Source organism: Protopterus annectens, chromosome 11.part0, assembly GCF_019279795.1.
Source record: "Protopterus annectens isolate FY-2018-M chromosome 11.part0, PAN1.0, whole genome shotgun sequence".
Classification (NCBI taxonomy): domain Eukaryota; kingdom Metazoa; phylum Chordata; order Ceratodontiformes; family Protopteridae; genus Protopterus; species Protopterus annectens.
Window position 1 is genome coordinate 481,047,485 of NC_056745.1, and position 21,348 is coordinate 481,068,832.

At 38.5% G+C, this 21,348-nt stretch overlaps 1 protein-coding gene across 1 annotated transcript in view; it reads left to right on the forward strand.

Annotated features, from left to right (window-relative positions):
- Positions 1-3,346: 3,346 nt before the first annotated feature.
- ZDHHC17 (zinc finger DHHC-type palmitoyltransferase 17) overlaps positions 3,347-21,348 on the forward strand; it is a 1,884,000-nt gene continuing 1,865,998 nt past the window's right edge. Inside the window, exon 1 of the mRNA XM_044087981.1 lies at positions 3,347-3,479. Within this exon, the coding sequence (XP_043943916.1) occupies positions 3,417-3,479 (63 nt within the window). The 5' untranslated portion in view covers positions 3,347-3,416. The remainder of the gene's footprint in view (positions 3,480-21,348) is intronic.

Genomic DNA, 21,348 nt, shown 5'->3' on the forward strand with positions numbered 1-21,348 from the left:
TTCTCGACATTCCCTGAATAATGGAATACATTTACTTCTCTTCTGCTTGGTGTACAATGAATAGTCATTCTTCACAAACACTTTGCTCTCTCCCTCTTTTAGTACTTTGTCCTTCTGCCACAGTTTTGTCAGAATCAACTCCTTCTGCTGGGAAGATTGCATTTTTACTATTAAAGATCTAGGCTGTTTTCTCATTGCCAGGTTTGGAGCATACACATGATGTGCCCTTTCAAATAACAATTCCTGTTGTGGAATTCCAATCCAGTTGCTTATTTGTGCTTTCATAAAATTAATAGGGTCTATTCCTTCCAACCTCTCAGGTACAGCAGAAAATCTCAGGGTTTTTCTATGGACTCTGTCCACTAATTCTTTTATTTTTTGAAATATCTCTTCTTGTGCAGTCTCATATAGAGCCAGTCTTTTCTTCATTTCTACCTCTGAGTTTTGCAGTATTATCACCTTATCTGTATATCTGTTTAAAGCTTCTTCCATTATTTTCCAGCCTTTTATTGATTTGAAATACTCCATCAGTGTTTCATTTATTTTAGTCAGGTCTGTGTGCAGTTGCCTTATACTTTCCTCAAGGTTACTGGAAGGCATGTCTGAAGCTTGCACTGCTTTTTGCTGAACAGCTACAGTACTTGTCTTAGTCAGTGTTTTTCATCACCTTTTGCAGCTGATTTTCTTTCAGATCCTCTGTATTTCTTTCTTCCTAGCATCCATGTAGTGCACTTACTAGCCAGTTACTGAAATTTACCCATAAATCTACCTCCAGTAGCTTCTCTGCTAAATTTCTGTTTTCACACTGGGAGACCGAGAATTAAGCTGTTACTCAATGTGCAGCCATCTTGGAAGTCTCGAATTTTAGCACTTGTCCTCTTCTTAATCCCACCTAAAATTGGTGACTTTTGGAGAAAAAGTATATTTACAAACTTCTTCTACTTCAGAAAATGCATGTTAATTCACATTCTCCTTTTCTGTCAGTATTTCAAGTTAATAGTAGTAATATTTTAAAACTGTCTGGATTTGTGCCTGATTCGCTGATAGCTGTGTTTATAGGCTGATAGGTGTTTACTATGCTAATGCCCACAAGTGCCTTTTTACGCCTGGCCATGCATCTTGAATTTCTGAAAAGTTCTGGTACCCTTGATAAGTGTAAGCAGGGGGGCTTGGGATATGAAACATTTACAAGCAGGGGCCTTGGAGATGAACTATTTACAGGCTGCCTGTGTCCATTAGAGAAATATACCTACCAAACCAGGGTTGAATTTCCTGTTCTCCACCCACTTGTCCGAGTTACACTTGAATTGGGTTAGAAAGGAACTCTGCTTCACATGGATTGGGAGCCCATTCCAGAGAAGGTGTAGTCTATGGGATACATATCTGTCTTTCCAGCATGCCCTATTTATATCACAGGTAAGGTTTAAGTCTTTAGAATGGGTAATCCCGGTGTTGTCTGTTTTGCAGATATGCAGAATGTCTATCAGGGTGGTGTGTGACAAAGCCTTGTATACCAGGCATAGATCTACCCTCCCCAGCTAACAGGCTACAGAATATAGGAATAGGGTGTGGAGGTGGTCTGCAAAGGACATGTTACTTACGCTTTGTAGTCTTTTAGTGAGGAACATCTGTGGACATTCTAATTGTTGGAAGTGCCTGGTGAGGTACATACCAAAGGGGGCACTGCACTCAGTGACATGTCTGATGAATGCCAAATACAATGGAACAATGACTTCCTTGCACCTGGATCCCATACCTTTGTTTACAAGTTGCACAACATAGAATGATTTCCTTACTAGTGTAGACACATGATGCTTGAGGGCTAGATTACTGTTTATGTGTATCCCTAAGTCACTGACTACTGGGTCAACTCTTAAGGGTGTTCTGTCATTATGACAGTTAACAGGGGTGGATGACTTCCTAAAGAATATACTAATATGCATTTCTTGGCATTTAATTTTAGTCCATGGCTCTGACACCAACTGTTTGTCAGTGTCTGCCCTTCCTGGGGAAAATTTGTGTCAGTGGGAGATTCTATGATTGCTCCTAATTTGCAGTCACCTACAAATTTAGTCAGCAACAGGCCAATGACATTAGCCTTAAATTCAGAGAAGTAAATGCCAAAAAGAAGCAGTCAGGACCGATACCCGAGGGACTCCACTTGTGACTTGCCTCTATCTAGAGGTGGACTCCTTAAATCTAACTTCCTGGGTCCTATCTGTGAGGCAGCTGGCTATCCACCGGGTGACATAAGGGTTTATACCTAACCTCTTGAGTGTGTCAAGTGGGGTATTGTGGCAAATACCTTGGCCAGGTCAAGGTAGGCAGTGTGAACCGTTTTAACCTCATCCATTGCTTTAGTCCACCAGGTTGAGTAGGCGTGACCTGCCTTTGATGAAACCAAATGGGTTTGAGTCCTATGTCATTATTGACAATTACCATAATTCTTTCGATGGCTAATGTGTGCATGTGTTTAGCCTGAAGTGCTGTTCTCACCTCATTATCCAATATCCACCACTACGACTCAGGCAGACCCGGCATCATAATTCTCATTTGTCCATAATTTTAGTTGAAAGTTTTCTGCTGTGCGTCTTAAAATTGACGATTTTTTTTAGTAAAAGTGATAAACTACTGTAAAATAGCAATCACTAAAGTTATCGATTTATTTGACTTCCGCTAAAGCATGTCGCCGTCTAATTTTGGCAACTTGTTCAAATTGTATAGTGTCGGAGTATTTTGGAAACGTCTTTAATTTACAGTGTCACGGTACAAAAACTGTCCTTGATGGCTGTTCCTGATTCTGAACCTCATTTTTAGTCTTACATCCACGTTTCTTCTTTGTCTCTGCTCCACACGAAGATCGCACATTCATTATTAGAAATGTTCATCAAATGTCCATAAAATAATACAGACTCATTATTCCATCAAAATATTTTGGGGATCATAAAGTAATAAATGCCAACTGTGCTACGAGCTTCCTAGTCAAAAGTGTAAGTAACTGTCTCTTGGGCCCTGCTGGGTTCACCTTACTTAGATAAAAGATTGAGAAGCATACCTCTTAAGTGTCCTGAATTTTGCTTTGTCGCCTTAATTTTTATTTGTTTTTCTGGCAACGCATTGTGGATTACAGTCAGTCAATAATGCCAGCCATTAGTTTCATAGCTCCTAATGCTAAGAAAATGCAATATATGCAAAACCTGATGAATTATGTAGCAAAACTTACAAACTCTAGTTCATAGCCAGTTTTACTATCAACACAAATGACAATTTATTCCACCGCGGCTATCATTATCCTTACTCCCAATGCATTTCCCAATATAAACTACAGTCAGACTACCGTACTACTCCAGTTACTACTGCGTCTGCTTACAGTGCTTTTGTTTTACCCATAATGCTCTGGAGGTTTTAACAGCAAGATGGCAGACAGTATGGATGAGTACGAGAAAGAAGCTGGTTGCGTCCCAATAATCCATCCTGAGGTAAGTGCTTACATTACAGGTATCATAATTACCTTTTAAAAGGGATTGAAATTATGTGATGCCTACACAAATATAAAGTAGACTACCGGTTGTTTAAAATAAAATATTGGATAATGGGGGTCTCTTAAAGGTCTTGCGAGAGGTGCAGGGAGTTGGAGTTTAGTAATTTCCCTCAGTTTATATGCATTTTAAATATGTTTTATACATTTAGTGCATGTATCGCTGAATGGAATTGAACGTGTGCTGTGACTCCCCATACTCTTTTCTGTTAAGTACTTAATAGCATTCATTATGACAAGAAGGAACAGTAATGTCATGCATCACTATCGGTTGCTGCAAAAGATGCCCAAGGTGCCGCTATAGCTATACAAACAGAGAGGCCTTTGCCAAAATCTGTACATATTTAGTTAAAACAAACAGAATATGCAGAAATGCTTGGAGTTGTTTAGCAGATGTTTATTTTCATAGTCGGTGCATGCTTTGTTTTTTTTTTTTTTTTATTTATCTGACTACCCCTTAGTTGGGATGCTTCTGAAATACATTGACAAGGGAAGCAAATGAAAACAACCTGTCTTTTTTCAGCATCGGCATCATCCTCTGTGTATTGTTAAGAGCTTGATAGCTTATGTTGCTACTGCATGAGCTAGATTCTGGATGTTGTAGTTTGTTATAGTGTTGTGTTTTTAAAGTACACAGTAGCTTGCAGGAAATATATCTGCTTAACGCAGTTTAGAATTTATTTGGGTTTCTGAATACACCAGTGGCAATCAGTTTTGCTGAAAGTGTGTAGGGTAGTACTGACTTGTAGTAGGCAGGCACTCTATATGTGCCAGCTGCTTAAGTGCAACTTATGCATGTTATACTGTATAGTCCTAGCGTACAGTGGGTTATTTTGTTAGAATTTGTCAGTAATGCATCTTGTGCATGTTATGTTTCGACTGGAATGTTTACTTATTAAAATTGCCATGGCTAGACTAAGAACTACCAGACTTTAATTTTCTGTAGGGAGTGTGCTCATGGGATTATTTTCTATTTTAGTATTTGTACATTGTTTTGTTTACATGGTTGTTCTTGCTGTGAGCTGGTCCATTTTCAGAGGGGTCCCAGGTGGAAGCCTCCAAAAATAAGTATAGTTGGATGTAACATATGATAACATAAGATAGGAGGTTAGATAATGGTTATAACAGCCAGGAAATTAAGAATTAATAAATAGTGAAGAGAAGACTACAAGGCATATCCAGGAACACATGTTATGCACACAAGTAAAGTAAATTGTTTCTACCATATGAATAGTTTTAAGTAAAATATAATAAAAAAAATGCATTTAGAAATTTAATATGAACTTTGAAAGAGGTTGTGAGTAATGTTGCACCAGTTATGTGACGTGTATTTGTCTTGTACATATTATGTAGAAAGAATATGGGGTAGTACTGACTGACTTGCAGTGGGCAGGCACTCTGTGTGTGCCAGCTGTATTGGTGCAACTTATGCAGGTTCCACTGTATGGTCCCTATTTTTCTTTTGAGTGTTCTTTCTTTGTGATAGTTTTACTGATAAAGTTAAGGGATACAGTTTTATGGTTATACTTGCAGCTTTAGGGTTTAAGTGAACTTAGATTATGTACTTGGAGGTTTAATACTTGGTCACCACCTTTGTACTTACTTTGGATGTGACTGTATTGGCCAAATTAGAGACAACTTATGCTATCTAATTATGTCTGCCCACTGTAAGGTAGTATTGCCGAATGTTGATAAGTGATAGAACATTATTTCCAGGTAATGGGGACAGGGTAGTTTTTGGCATTAAGGTTTGAATAAAGAATCTGTCTAGATGTTGGTGTGATATATCCAGCTGTATCTAGTAATTTTTAGTTGGTACAAATATAATTGTGTATTTGGTGATGGCTTGTATGGAGAAAATGGAGTGTTCATAAGTGTGTGTGTATATGTATGTATGTATATGTGTGTGTGTGTGTGTGTGTATACACACACACATTTCATTTAAACTACAAGACGTAAACACATTACAATGAAAATGTTATATTTAGTACAGCTTCAAATTTTTTTTTTTACCACCACACACCATAACTTAATACACAAATTCCACTGTCCGAGAAATAGAGAATAGTCATTACACTGAATCACTGACTGCACATCTACACAGCCCTTATACATGGGGATACAACATAAGAGTGGGCATTGGAAAGGAACCGATACGGATAAACACTAATATGCATTGTAAGTCTTATGCTCCAAAACCACAGGAACAGTCATTTTCTACAGGTTTACATACATTGAACTGATTTTAATTGAATTCATTTGTTGCTTATATCAGATGAGTTTTTGATAAAATGTCACTTTTTTCAGTCAAATGTGCATTGGATCAAATGAAATGCAACCATATATGTATATGTGTGTGTCTGTTTACCTAACATGCTGTCTACTAAGTGGCCTAAGATATATACTGTAATTTTCATATTGATCATTTGTGCATTTTGATACTTTTACTGATCTCTAAGAAGTTTAGAATTTCACATTTTTGTTTATTTTACTTTGTACTTAGTCTTTCACCGTTAGTCTTGCTGTGAAGTTTGAAGGGGATTTTAAAAAGGGTGCTGAAATAAGATTTGTGAAAGTCCTTTTGCACTAATTTCATCAGTGAGATTCAGATTTGATGTATCTTTGTAGTTCTTTTTGGGCCCAAATAAGTATATTATTGTAGTTAATAATAATAATAATTTGCTTTAAGAAGTATACTTGCAGAGAGATGTGCCCTGCACTGTTAATGAGAAATTACTTGAAGAATGAGCACGTATCTGTTATAGTCTTGAGTTCTGTAGTATCCTTTTCATATGGCATGCTCTGGTAAAGATTGGGTCAGTTCATTTAAATGACTCCCCCCTTGGGCTAGAGTATGAAGAGCATCAGGAGTTTTTTATTAAGTCATACTTAAAAAATTACGTAGGTACTCTTACATTAGTAGAACAGAAAACATAGCAACATTTCATTATTTTCATGCGATTTTATACATATTTTCTTTCTAACAGTTGCAACATTACGTGTTGTGTTTTCTCTTTTTCTGATGTTAAAGCTAATAATATAAAGCATTTTTGAAGTCTGTAGTGTTTTTAGTTTGTTTCTGTGCTGAGCCTTGGTGTTCTGACTGGGCCTTCATTTTAATTTTATTGTATATTTACTAGCTTTCTTCTGATTGGTACCCACCCTATTCCTGTTGTGCTTTTGTACTTGCAGCCTGCTCCTACTGTATATCTCACCTTGGAAGCTCCTCCCAGTTTCACCTTCTGTATATTTGACCTTAAAAGCTTCTCCCAGTCCTTTTTTGTTCATCTTACTGGTTACTGACAAGAAACTGGAAAAGCCCTTCCTTAGACTGTAGGGTCCTTTGACATTGCCTTAAAGTGGGCATGTTCCCATGTTCCTCATTGCTGGCTTGTCTGCCTTTGAATAACCTTGTAAGTACTTGTAGCTAGTTGGTAGATTAGGTGGCTACATGTGAAAGTGTACCAGAAACCAAAGTGTGTTTGTTTTTTACATTAAGAAGACTGGGACTGCAGTTATGGGTGTAGAAATGTAGGCTGGTCTGTCCGAGCTGGGAAATGTATGAGCTGGCTTAAAGGGACACTTACTTGTAGCAAGTTGGCACCTTTTCGCTTTTGCTAAACCAAGTGTGTTCTTACGTTTTAAGAAGACTGGGACTGCTATTCTAGTGGCAGTAGTAAAGTAGTCAGATCAGTATAAGTTGGGAAACAAGCAGAGAGACTTGAAGTAAGATTGTTTCATCAGCTAGAGTGCTTATTACAGACTTGATTGTTTGGAGTGAATCTGCACTTGAGAGCTACTTTTGCTGTGCTTTTAAATTATGAAGTTCCAGGAACATCCGTCTTGTGGCAGAACGTGTTTACCTGTTCCCTTTGAGTTGGGACACAACAATGAACACATAGTTTGAATGACAGATTAATGCACATACAGTAGTAATTCAGATTTTGGACAATATTACATTAGTAGGTATTGCTAAGACTATGACTTCACCTTGTGATTGTTTAGAATATTGTACTTCAGTTGTATTTTGTTGTTCATATTGCACATGTATGGAGTGGTGACTCATTCCTGACTATTGCACATTCAAGAAGTAGTAGCATAAGAAATCAGGCTAACTGTACCAGTTGTTGAAGCAATTGGCCAGTGTGATTACTATAGTATAGATGATTCTTCATATTAAGTGGTAAATTGGTCTGATTATTCGCTGTCATGCCTGGCATTCAAGTTCAGCAGCCTTATGGATAGGGGGAAGAGGCTCCTGTTCATTCTAGATGTTTTGCAGTGTAAGCTGTGATACCATCTGCCAGGAAAGGCGGAAGTACATGCCATGGGCAGGGTGAGTGGGATTGTCTATCTTCCTAGCTCTTCCCATACACAGACTCTCATGCAGATCCATGTATGGGAGCAGGGAACCAATGATTTTTTTCCGCTGTCTCACTACTCTCGGGAGAGCCTTGCGGTCAGATGCTTTGCGGTTACCATACCAAATCATGATATTATTTGAGAAGATGCTCTCGTTGGTCCCTTTGTAGAAGGATTTGAGGATGGACTGAGACAGGTTTGCTTTCCTCAGTTTCCATAGGAAGTGCAGATGTTGTGCCTTCTTCACTGTGTGGCTAATATGAATTGACCAGGATAGGTCATCTGAGATGTGCATCTCCAGGAACTTGGTGTTTTGTACTCTTTCCACTGCCACCTCCTTAATTTCCAGGGGTTGATGTATCTCCTGAGTCCTCTTAAAATCCACTATTAATTCTTTGGTCTTTCTTACATTTAAGGTCAGATTGTTGCTGTTGCACCTGCCTATCAGATGCTGCACTTCATCCATGTAGGCTGCTTCCTCACCATTTCTTACAATAGCTGCAACAGTGGTATCATCTGTGAACTTGATTTTGTTGGATTCATGCTTGGCCAGACAGTTGTGCGTCAACAAGTTGAACAGCAGAGGACTCTGGATGCAGCCCTGAGGGACACCCATGCTCAATGTAATACTAATTGAACTATTATTTCCCACACATACCTTTTGGGGTCTGTTGATGAGAAAATCCAATATCCAGTTACAAAGGGGGGGGGGGGTTTATGCCCCATCTGGATCCGATTCAGTATCGGATTCTGGGGGGTGACCATGTTGAAGGCAGAACTAAAATTGAACAGCATTCTGACATAGCAATTCTTGTTCTGTAGATGTGCCGAGGCATCAGCCGTGCAGCGGTTGCATTTATAAGCAAACTGCAATGTATCCAGTGTTGCAGGTAGGGGAGCTAGTTTTCAGTTTTTTTTTTGTCTGCTATAAGTTAGGTACTTTTTTTGCACAACGGTTCACAGGGCAGTGGTGGTTAGCACAATCCTGTATAGCAGCAAACCCATAAAGATAGTATTTAAGCTTTATGTAGAGCTTAGCTTAGGGCAGCTGTTTAGTACATTAGGCAGCACTAACATCAGATAATAGCTGTCTTACATCTAGCATCCATCCTATACTTCACTTGGGTGACCCCCCCCATGTAAAACCAAGTCACTAAACCATGCTAGACAATACCTAATACAGATCCTTACAACATGGATTTGCAATTTCCTACTATTTCTGTGGCCTGCTGGGCATCCTGAGACAATGTAGTAATTGTCTCATGCACTCAGACAGGTCTCTTATACACTGTGTTAGTTTCTTTAAGGATTAGAGATGCACATACATGACTTCCTTTGAAGGCAAAAATCTTGTTACATACAAGGTTGTAAAAAGCGCACACACTATTTCCTTCACATATACTGGTCACCACACCCACACAGCTTCTTATGCTGAGGCACTTAAGGCATTTTTCCATATCTCAAAGATCTCTTAAGCTGTCAAACGGCCACACGTATCCTCCGCAAACCACTAAGGCACACACCAAAAGCAACACCTAATGCCACACATAAGGCTACACCCAATGATCCCCCAAGAACAAAGCCCATAAAGCAAGCTAACACTTTACTTGTTAATCTTGTCATAGTGGACTCTTGTTTTACGACACACAGATGCCCCTCTCACTAGGCTGGACAAGGTGAAGATAACTGTTGGTTGCGTATCTGAAGGCAAGAATCTACAATATCACGCATGCACTCAAGTCATTGCACCACAGGTACCAACATGATTTTGTCATAGTCCATGTGAGTGGAACTGACCCGAGACGTATCTCATGGGACTATATGAAAAGAGACATTATGGATCTCTTTGAATAGGTTTCACAGACTGGTACATGCCTTGCATTGAGCATCATTCTATCTTCACCAAGGATAACACCACAGTGTGAATAGAAAGTGATTGATTTTAATAACTGACTTAGTTTCTGGTGTCATTCCAGGGGAATTTGTCAGCATGGGAAGACATAGATAACGTACCCTGTTGCTTTGCTAAGGATGATGTGCACTTGTCCCTCCTGGATTTTCAGATATTGGCTAAAACTTTATCCACTCGTTTAGAGCCTTTTTTAGGGAATGTCAAAAGTAACAAACCTACCAGCATGACTCAAAGCAATCTGAAGGTGTTCTAGCCAATGTTTGGCACCCAAACCAAGACGCTCTCCACCCTACAAGCTCTCCTCATACTGGAGAATGTAGACATCTGTGCTGTCACCAAGTCTTTGTTTAATGCTGCAGAAAGTAATCCAGCAGTGGAAGACTACAATGCCTTCCACACATTTAAACCAACAGCAGCGCAGTCGGGGGCTATAAAGGTGGGATGTGTCTCAATCTACATTAGTAACTAGTAACAAATGCAACTAACTCCAGGGTGGTCAAACAGGATGATGCCTTGAAATTTATCCACATCCTGATCTCCATAGACAAGGTTCCTTACCATGTCCAGGCCAGCTACAGGTCGTCCTTTATGACCCACAAAACTCATAAGTCTTACCTAAACCTACTAGGGGTGCTCACCATCCACATACTCTCTTCCTTGAAGACTTCAAGTACTCCTCCACAAACTGGGAAACATAAACTGCCTCTAACTCACAGGCACAGTGTTTCCTGGATTTTATCAACACTAAAACCTTGGACCAGATAGTGAGCACTCCAACCAGAGGATCAGACATATTGGACCTACTACTTGCCAGCATGCGAAAGCATTCCCCCCCCCCCATGTTGTGTCCTCATTGGTGAGGTTGGAGTGCATACTCTGACCAGAGGATCAAACATATTGGACCTAGAAATTGCCAAGAGCATGCCCCCCCCCCGTCATGTCTTCATTGGTGAGGTAGGACCACTAAGCTATCTCCCTTGAAATTAAAAAAAAAAAATCGATTGGAAAACCCAACTAAACCCATAACGGAGACTATTCGAAGTCGAACTACATCATATTAAGGGACAATTTGTTAAAATTCACAGCTCCCCAGACCCTAAGAACACCGCTACATCTGCAGAAATATTTACAGAAATCCTGTGTAAACATGTAAACGGCTGCATTGAGGCAGCTGTACTTATCAGAAGTAAGCTGAGATCTAAAGCCAAAAACAAATCCCGCTGGTGGAATTTTTTTTTTTTTGTTATATATCCTGTTTAAAGTAAGAAGTCCTGGCCAAAGTCAGAAAGAGCAACTCTCCTGGAGACAACAGCTCTCTGATTCCACTAATCAAGATACTGAGTGGTCTGATAAAGTCCAGCAATGCCAATTATGAGGTTAGGATAGCCTCCTGGCCACAGTCACAAGGCCTTCTTCGTCTGTGTCAGGAACCTTAAAGGTGACACACAGCAGTGTTCAAAATTGGTGGTAAGTGGCACAATCTTCACTGACCAGGGTGACCATAGAGCTAAATTTATCAACCAATAGATGTCACCTACACTACTCCCCTGTGAAATCCCTTCTAGCATACCCACCAAACTGTTAATAGGGAGAAGTCCTGGTGGTGCTCACTAAGACCAAAAACACTCTTTCAGTGGGCCTTGACAGTATCCCTGATTGCCTCCTAAATAGCCCAACAACAATATCTAGCAGGACCACTTGGAGGGCTCTTCAACTATAACCTCAAAATAGATTACATGCCAGGTGAATGGAGGACCACAATGGTCTTTCCTCTTCATAAGGGTGGGCCATCAGTTGACCCCCAAGAACTGCATACCCATCAGCCTGAGAAGTATGATATGCAGAGCCATAGAAATGATCAGAAACGACACTGGCAACTTACAGACACTGGACCCATCTCAGTCTGGAGTTAAGGGAAGGTCTTGCATACTTGGTCTGCTTAACTTCTTTGAGGGGGGGGGTCACCCAAGGCTATGGATGAGGTGAAAATGGGGCATGCCACTTGTGTTGACCTGGCCAAGGCATCTGATACAGTACCCCGCTCAGGTATTGTAGACACTCAGAACTAGGGATAAATCCTTACTTAACTCTCTGGTTTTCTGGCTGGCTCACAGATAGGACCCAAGAAGTCTGGATTGGTGAGACCACCTCCACCAGAAGACATGTCAATATTGAAGCACCCCAGAGTTCCATGTTGGGCCTGCTCCTTTTTTGGCATCTACTACTTGGAAGTAATGTCAAAGGCCTCTGGCCCATCAGGTTTGTAGATGACTGTAAATTATGCGCTATCCTAGGTTCTGCCCACAACAGCAACATCTTATAAGAGGGTCTAAAACAAATGACTGGTGCCGAAGCCATGGATTAAAACTTAATGCAAAGTGCTTTTTGGGAAATTGTTCACTCAAGCTAATTACTTCATAGATAAAACACCCCTAAGAAATGACCTGATAGAGATCTGGGAACATATATATATATAGACAGTAAACTTGCCTTCGACCAACACGTAGCCAAGGTAGTTAGAATTATTATTATTTTTTTTTTTTTTTATGCTGCTCAACTCATAAGCAAGGGTATGGCATCTGTGTCCAAGGAGGTTATAGTACCAGTGTACTCAGCCCTTGTCAGACCCTTTGGCATGTACTTAACCAAGCACTTCAACAGTTTGAATGCCTTCAAAGGTTCCTCATAAGGAGAATCTAGGGAAGATTACAGAGAGGTGTTCTATGCCTGGCATGTAAGCCATCCTCAGATCCAGCTCTGGGTTCTGTTCCACTTCTGACTTTTAAAAAAAAAAAGCTCCAAGAAACACTCAAGGATTTGAGCTTTGCCTGTGACATAAATAGAACATGCTGAAGAGACAGATGTGTGCCTTAAAGGATCATTGTGGTGTGGAATAAGCTCCCCAGCTACATGAAGCAGAGTTCATCCCTCACTCTATTCCAAAGAAACCTTTTATTGCTGAATGTCTTTCCCTCATACCTCTGGACTGAGGTCGACAGTAAGTACATTACATTAATAGCCCTTTGTTACCTCTTTACTAACTTACCAACCATAAAGACATCCAAGGAACTTTGAGTATGTGTGTGACAAAACTGAGTGAGTTGGGTTACATGGCTATGCTTGTAAGGACCTTGGTAGTTATTAGCCTGGTATTAAGCTATGAACCAACATTACATTGCTCAATTCCTGCCTTCCCTTAACCTCATTCCTTCTCTTCTTGAACATTATTTTGCATTTACTGTTCCCACACATACCATTTATTTCTATGTAACTTGCTGCTTCCCTTTTCTAAAGATCCCACCTCCCATTCTCTTATCTTCACATTATTTAGTATTTTAGTTACAGTTGGTTTAAATTTTAATTTCCATTTTCTAGTAATTACTTTTTTGGCAGTTAGTAGTTCTGGCAAAGTACTGTGTAGGGAATTTTTTAAATCTGCTGACGTTTTGTACTCCTAAAAACAAAGTTCACAGTTGCTTCTGTCTTTCCTATCGCACCTTTTTATGCATTTGCTATCTACCTGAGGAATATTCTGAAGTCTGCTTAGGGTTATAGATAACTGCAAAAATCCCAAACCTTCTAGACTTTTTTGTGTACTTGGGAACCATACAGACATCTTCCCATTTTTCCTTTATAAATTGCATTTTTAGTCTCTCTTCATTTTTTAACCTCCCCTGATTCATTTAGTTACCATGAAATAATTTTGAGCACTGCTAATTATCCATTTTTAACAGCAGCTTCTGTTGCAGATTCAGTCTCTACCAGAGCTGTCCTTTGACTTAGGATTCCTCTTTCCCATTCTGTTTGCCTGTACTCCATGCATCTGTGGTAGGGAAGGCAGTCTCTAACCTGTAGTTCAAACTTGTGATTGTCCACAGCCCACTCTATCTTTACCACTGTAGTTGTTTGCCCCCAGTACCTTTGCTAATTTCCTCCAGTAAATTCCAGCCCCCATCTGCCTATTTTTTATTCCCCCACTTACACTCATATCAGTTGGTAAAGTCTCCTTTACTAATTCTTAGAATACTTTTTGCTACTTTGGCTTAGCTGTTGACTTCCATATAGAAAATAATATTTATATTTTTTCCTTGAGGATCTGCATCTGAAATCTTTCTCTCTCATTATTTCTCACAACCCCCCCCCCCCAATTTTATAGTCTTCCTCATCCCTTTTCACTTTGATTTACAACCTTCTGCTTGTTTTATGTCTATGAGCCCTAAATGCATAGCTCTAAAGTATCCTTTCAAATTCGGTAGTGCTAATCCACTTTATTCCATGGGACAGATCATTTTATCAGACTTAATTCATGCCCTCTTTTCCTCTTAAGTTTCTTTAACTATTTAATAATCATCCCCAATTTTACTCTGGTTGATACATAAATATATGTTTGACCTGTATATAAAACTAAAAGGACTTAATTTTCCACTGCTCACATTTTCTCAGTAATTTGTTTTTATGATCTTTTCTTTAGTCTTCTACATAGGCAAATAATTCATGTGTGGGTACATAGTTTACTGCTATAGCCTTTGCTTTACCTTCATTAATTTTATATTCTGAAACAAAATGATCTCAATGTTCCACAACACCCGAAATGTCCTTTTCCTATACATTTTCAAGTACAAAATAATAATCCAAATAAGCCATTTAAAATCTTTGACTTTGAGTTCCTTATTTTCTTTGCCAAAAGTTTTGAATATAAAGCAAATAAAGGGCAAAGAAGACACCCCTGTCTTGTCCCTCTCTTCAAACACAGCTTGTTGTTCATGCCTCCTTTCCTTCATGTATCCTCCTAATTAATCCTGGTATTCTATCTGGGAGTGCAAATACAGTCCTCAGAAAATCCTAGCTGACACTACTGAATGGTTTCTCTGATTTCCTTTGGATCATCATCTTTTTTTTTTTTTTTTTTTTTTTTTTTTGTAATGTTGATAAATGTTTGTTTCCCTTCCACAAAAAACATATTGATCATTATCTTTCAATTTTAGCAATACCTTTGCCATTCTTTTAGATAGTATAGACATAAACACTTTAGTTTTGTTTGGCTTTCGGCTTTTCTCGGTTAGGGGTCGCCACAGTGGAACTCCAGTCCGCTAATGATTGGCAGTAGATTTTCGCTAATGATTGGCAGTAGATTTTCAACGGAGGCACGCCCATTTACGCATGTCTTTCGAACTCCCACCCAACCGCCAGGAGGACATGCAGACTCTACACAAGGCACTCCCTGCACTCCAGCCGAGAATCGAACGGGAGAATCTCTTGCTGTGAGGCAACAACGCTACCACTTCACCACCGCGGATAAACACTTTTTAGTCCTGGTTTAAAATTGAAATAGATTGACATTCTTTGGGTAGTACAGACACCACATATTTCTTCAAAGGTGCTGATACCCCCCTCCATTTAAAATACTATTAAACAAAACCTTCCAGATCTTTATTCCTATGAAGTTGGAAGGGAAGAATGTGATACACTGTGTTCTTGGAGGCTTCCCTATCGATTGCTTGTACATCTATTTTTCTCATCTCTTCTTTTCTTGACTGTTAATTGTTCATCCTCATCTTCCTCTAACCTTGGCATAATTGTCTTCTAGAAATGTTTCCATTTGGTTTCCAAAGTTGTACAGCTTTTTATAATATTCCCTGGTTTATTTCCTTTGTCATAGGGGTGTTGCCAAACGTAGGGCGCCTTTCTCCTTTCACAAGTCATTTTCCTTTCCTGTGCGCAAGCCATTGTGCTAAACATCTTTTTGCTTTGGAGTTTTTATCAAAAAATTAGTTGCTTAACAGCAAGCTTTCTAAACTCATGCATATTATCCAAAAACTCTCTCTCATTTTCCTATTAACATGATGCAGTTTCCCCTCTTCTTGTTCTGTGAGATTCCCCTTGTTTTGCAATAGTTTCTTTGACAACCCCTCTAAATAATTCCTGTTATGGATTTACCACATCTTTTATTTCTACTGTGTTTTTTAAACTACATTTTATTTTAGCCCTCTTACTAGCTATACCATCTGAAAAAATTAATTTCCCTAATAATTCTCAAATTATTTCCACTACCCGTTCCTTAAATTCTTCTCTCTTTAACAGGTAAGAAGGAGTGAGCCAGTGTCTCATTTTTATTTAATTAACCTGCATCTGTATCTTGGTTTTTATTGGTGCATGATCTGAAATGGTTACTGGTTGTGTAGTACGGCTTTCATTTAAATGCATATTTTCCTGTGAGATACACTTTTTATCCAGTCTAGTCCATTTATGTTACCTTGGGGAATAATGTTTAAATTCTGAGTTCTGACTAGTTTAATTATATCCTCCATACCAGTTAGTCTCCTATATTTCTTCAGAAGTCTACACTTTCTTCTTGTGTTTTCCCTTCTAGGTTGCCTTGTTACAGCCTCCTTATTGCAAACCAATTTCCATTCCCCACATATAAACCGTAATCTCTGTAAAAGATGATCATCTCCCAAAATTCTCTTAATCCCCATAATAACAGTTTTAGGTGGAATACAAATATGTCAACATAACCCATATGTCAACATAACCCCCTGACTAGTGCATTGACACACTAAGAATAGCTGCATGAGTACATTAAGCCATGGAAAGGGGTTCAGATAACTGTAGTAGTTGTACTTTATTCACGATTGGTGTGAGGCTTGGATCACTTTTGCAACTGCATAACTCAAGCCAAGGATTTCTCATTATTTTTGCCATAGAATGTGGAATGCCATTTCCCTGTGGTTGTATATGGTCATTTATGTTGCTCTCTGCCAAGTGTTACACAAGGCATAACCACAGAAAGATAATTTTATATTCAAATGCACATTCTCAGCATGTGTGTGATGTCTGTTTTTTGACCACATCATAGGTTTGTATTGGGTGTATACGATATGAAAAGGAGAAACAAGCAGAAGATACAACACAAGGTGATCAAATTCAGAATAAGCAGAATTGAGGTGAAATAGAAGCCCATTTGGCACAACGTCTTAGCTCAACAATGGCAGATGGACACTTTTTTTTTTTGTCTAACCTGATTTATTTTTGTATTAAACTCCCACTCATAATTTTACACATTGATAGGAATGTGCCTTTTTAGGGGACTGGAACGCATTGATAGCAAGAAAAGAGAAGAGAAATGCACATTTGATGAAATTGAATATCTGCCTATGTCACTGTTAGTCTATAGACCAGGGCATTGGCAAGGCAATGGCCTGATTTTCCCCTCCTTCACAACCAAGTGTTCCCTCCTTTGCATCTTTTATTGACTGAGAAAGGCTGATTGAGTTTGAAAGAGGCCCCCTTTCAGTGGTGGCTTTGGGAGAAAAGCTCTACAGACAACAGTAACAAGCCTAATAGAGGATGAAGTATTGTGTGCAAACACCATTTTTTCACTGTTAATGTGACTGTTTTATATAGTGAGATAGTAATTACTGAGAAAAGACATTTGTGTAGTAAAAGCTCAAGGATCTAAACATTTTGTAAAGAATAAAAGTATAGTTGACACTAGAAAAAAAACTTTATATATTCAGTATTTGTAAATGTGACCAGTTACTCATGGCACTGCAAGGTCAAACATGAGTCCAACAAAATCATCAAGCTTGCAGATGATAACATTGTCGTATGTATTGTCAGAAATGGTGAGGAAACAGCCTACAGGGATGAAGTGGAGCATCTGATAGGCTGGTGCAACAGCAAAAATCTGGCCTTAAATGTAAGCAAAAGATAATAGTGGACTTCAGGAGGACTCTGGAGATGCATCAACCTCTGGAAATTATGGGGGTGGCAGGAGATGCATCAGCCTCTGGAAATTTATGGGGGTGGCAGTGGAAAGAGTCAAACACGCCAAGTTTCTGGGGGTCTACATCTCAGATGACCCATCCTGCTTGACTTGTGCCTTAACTGAGCAAGACAAACCTGTCTCAGTCCATCCTCAAAGAAGCCTTCTACAGGGGACGATTGAGAGCATCCTCAAATAACATCATAGTTTGGTATGGTAACTGCAAAGCATCTGACCGCAAGGCTTTCCTGAGGGTAGTCAGGACAGATGGAAAGTAATTGGTTCCTTGCTCCCATCCATGGATGATCTGCACAAGACTCTGTATATGGGAAGGGCTAGGAAGATAATAAACAATCCCACTCACCCTGCCCATGGCATGTACTTCTGCTTTTCCTCGGGCAGACGGTATCGCAGCTTGTACTGCAAAACATCCAGACTGAACAGGAGCTTCTTCCCTCTAGCCATAAGGCTGCTGAACTTGAATGCCAGGCATGACAGCGAAATAATTAGATCACTAATCACGCTGGAAAATTGCTTCAGCAACTGGTACACTTAGCCTGATCTCTTCCTGAATGTGGAATAGTCAGGAGTGAGTTGCCACTCCATACATGTGCGATATGAACATCAGAATATATTGTAATACAACTGACGTGCAATATTCTAAGCAGCAATCACAACTTGAAGTCATAAGACTTGCAGTACCTACTAGTATAATACTGTCTGTCTTCCTGTCCAATTGTGGTAATTTATTGTGTTTAATATTTTAATTACTGTATGTGCATTAGTCTAACTTGTCATTCAAACTGTGTATTCATTGTTATGTCTTGCACGGGGACCAAAGCAACGTAATTTCGGTCAGCTTGCAATGCTGTGTATATCTGATTGACAATAAAGTTGACTTTGACATATTCGTTCCTTGAACAGGTGAGTGAAAAACACATTTTAGGGGAAAAGAACACCTAGCTAGACAACAATAACAAAAAAAAAAAAAAAAAAACAGAAATGGGTTTGAATACCTGCATTTGGCAGTGATATTCTCTAGACCATCGTATTAGCAAGTGAAGGGTCAGAAAATACACATTTGAAGTGAATGCTGGAAAACTGTAGAAGACTGAAAAAAATTGGTAAACCACATACAACAATCAGCAGATCAGAAACCTCCTCCCAGTGTATTGATTAGTGTCCACATGCCAAACTATTAAATACACAATTTTTTCTGTTATGGTCATTGCATGGTATGGATTATTTGTAAGACTACTGCAAGGCAGTCCTTCAGGGATTTGCACTCCTGCCTGCTTGCTTAACTGAAACTATAGATCAGCACATTATCAAGTAAAGACCTAGAAAAACTGTTTACGAAGAGGTCAGAACATTTTAGAACAATGTTGAAGACTGAAAAATGAACATTCTTGTGTGTGTGTGTGTGTGTGTGTGTGTGTGTGTGTGTGTGTGTATGTATATATATATATATATATATATGTATGTGTGTGTGTGTGTGTGTATATATATATATATATATATATATATATATATATAATTACGCATACGTCTGTGTGTGTGTGTGTGTGTATATATGTATGTGTATAAAATCTTCTGTTGGTGAACAGTGGTTTGAACTAAGTATCGGCACAAAGTTGACAGACCCTCTGTATTCTGCATTCTGTTTCCAGCACACAATCACCATCCATAACACATTCAAAAATAATTTGAAGAACAGCGAGTTTGAAGGTGTGCTCTTTACCTCTGCCCAGTACATGTTTACGTAGAGTATTAGTGTCCAGCTTTCTCCTTGTATCTGAGAGGTTGTCACTAATTTGCTCCTATTAGTTTTGCCTATATAGTAGGGATTGCATGTTTGGCAATAGCCTGAATAGCTACATTTCTTGTGTTACGATCAGCATAAGTTCCAAGATGGACATTTTTTTTCCCATTGAGAGTGTGCGCAAAGGTCTTCTCTGAATAAATACATTTACAAAAATACAGATGTTACATGGATGTATACCACTCTTCTAGGTGGTGTGAATGTCATATTTTTTATGTTCTAGTCTTTGTAGCCTGTCTTTTACTTCAAATTCTGACTATACACGACATTGTGGAAATTAATGTTCAAAGATTTTTTTATAAATATATGTATTTCTATACATTGACTGAACTTGTATACAAACTCACTAACAACTGTCTCTGCTCCTGCACCAAGCCAGGCTAATACCACATAAGCCCCCATCAAATTTCATCCCCTAAATTTTATAGTTTCCATGTATACCCCACTCCCACTTGTTCCACCAATCAGCTACCTACAATGAGTATAATTTGGTAACTTCTTTTTTTGTAAGGGTATACATATGTGCACGTATTGAAGTATACTCAAATGATCAACTAAAGATAGACCCCTGCTCAAAAAAAAAAAAAAAAAAAATATATATATATATATATATATATATATATATATATATATATATATATATATATATATATAAAATGACTGTACTATATTGTAATAACTTTTTCTTTTTCACTAAAGTGCCTATTATATATTGTACTTTCTTTATTGTCTCTAGATATTTCTGTTAAATTCTATGTAAAACCGACACTGTACCTGTCCAATGTTGTTTTTGTTTTAATGGAGCTTTTAGCTTTTCTCCCCGGGCCTCCGCTGAAAATGAGCTCACCCAGACGGACTATCCCAGTCAACAAAGGTAAAATAAAGTAAATAAATAGTCTACTATAATAAAGGAATGCTGTTTTGACTGTGTGCACTATTATCTGTAGCAAGTACTGTAAACTTTTTCAAAATTCTCCCATGCAATGGATGATGTAATTGTACTACCTGATTGCTACTAACTTGTAGAAGTTTGTTTGGTTTATGGCTGTTTGACCTGAAGAAGCATTTTTAGCTCGTCATCAAATTTTCTTTTTTTTTTTTTTTTTTTTTTTTTATTACTACACCATTGTTTCATTACTAACTAATGTCTTTGCACGTAAGCTGCCGATATTTCCTTTTTTATTTACTACAGAGTGCATTTGTCTACTAGACAGATTTTTGTTTTGATTTCTGTCAACTTTCTAAGTTTGTAAGAGCAGTATTTAAAATCTATCCTTATTTTTGGGCCTTTGTTTCCCTATTATTTTAGGCTTTGTTCAGATTTCTTGTCTTAAGAGATTGAGAGGTATGTACTAATGAAAATATGACATCTTAAACGAGATGTAAACTGGATAAATTTAGACTCTCTAATCTATTTTTCAAATTCATACCTGTTTTAAAGACAAAAGACTGGGCTTCACCCACTATATTGAACACATCTACATCCCCTGTAAGAATATTACAATTCTTCTTAATAAAATGTTTTTAAATTTCTCAGCTACTACGCCAATATACTCTAAAACCAGGCTCTCTTGTAGGATTCTCCTTCTTAATTAGATTTACTAACTAATCATGTTCCCAGAATGGGTTTCTATCTTAAACCTCATTGGTTTTTCATAATCCACGGAGTCATTTACCAATTTTTGGGGGTATCCCCTATTTAGGAAAAGTTCATCTATAAAATCTAATTCCTTAACCATATCACTGTGACACAAAATCATACTGGCCGCTCTTATACATTGCCACTTGATCATACTTTAACATACTAGATATGTTCTGGAAAGTCATTAGAAGAACAATATAAAATGTTACGCCCCCTGTTTGGATGATACTTTCATCCTATGCCGTGGAGATACTAGTTCCATTGAGAGTTTTGTTAACTATATAAATGGCATTAGTGAATTTTTGAA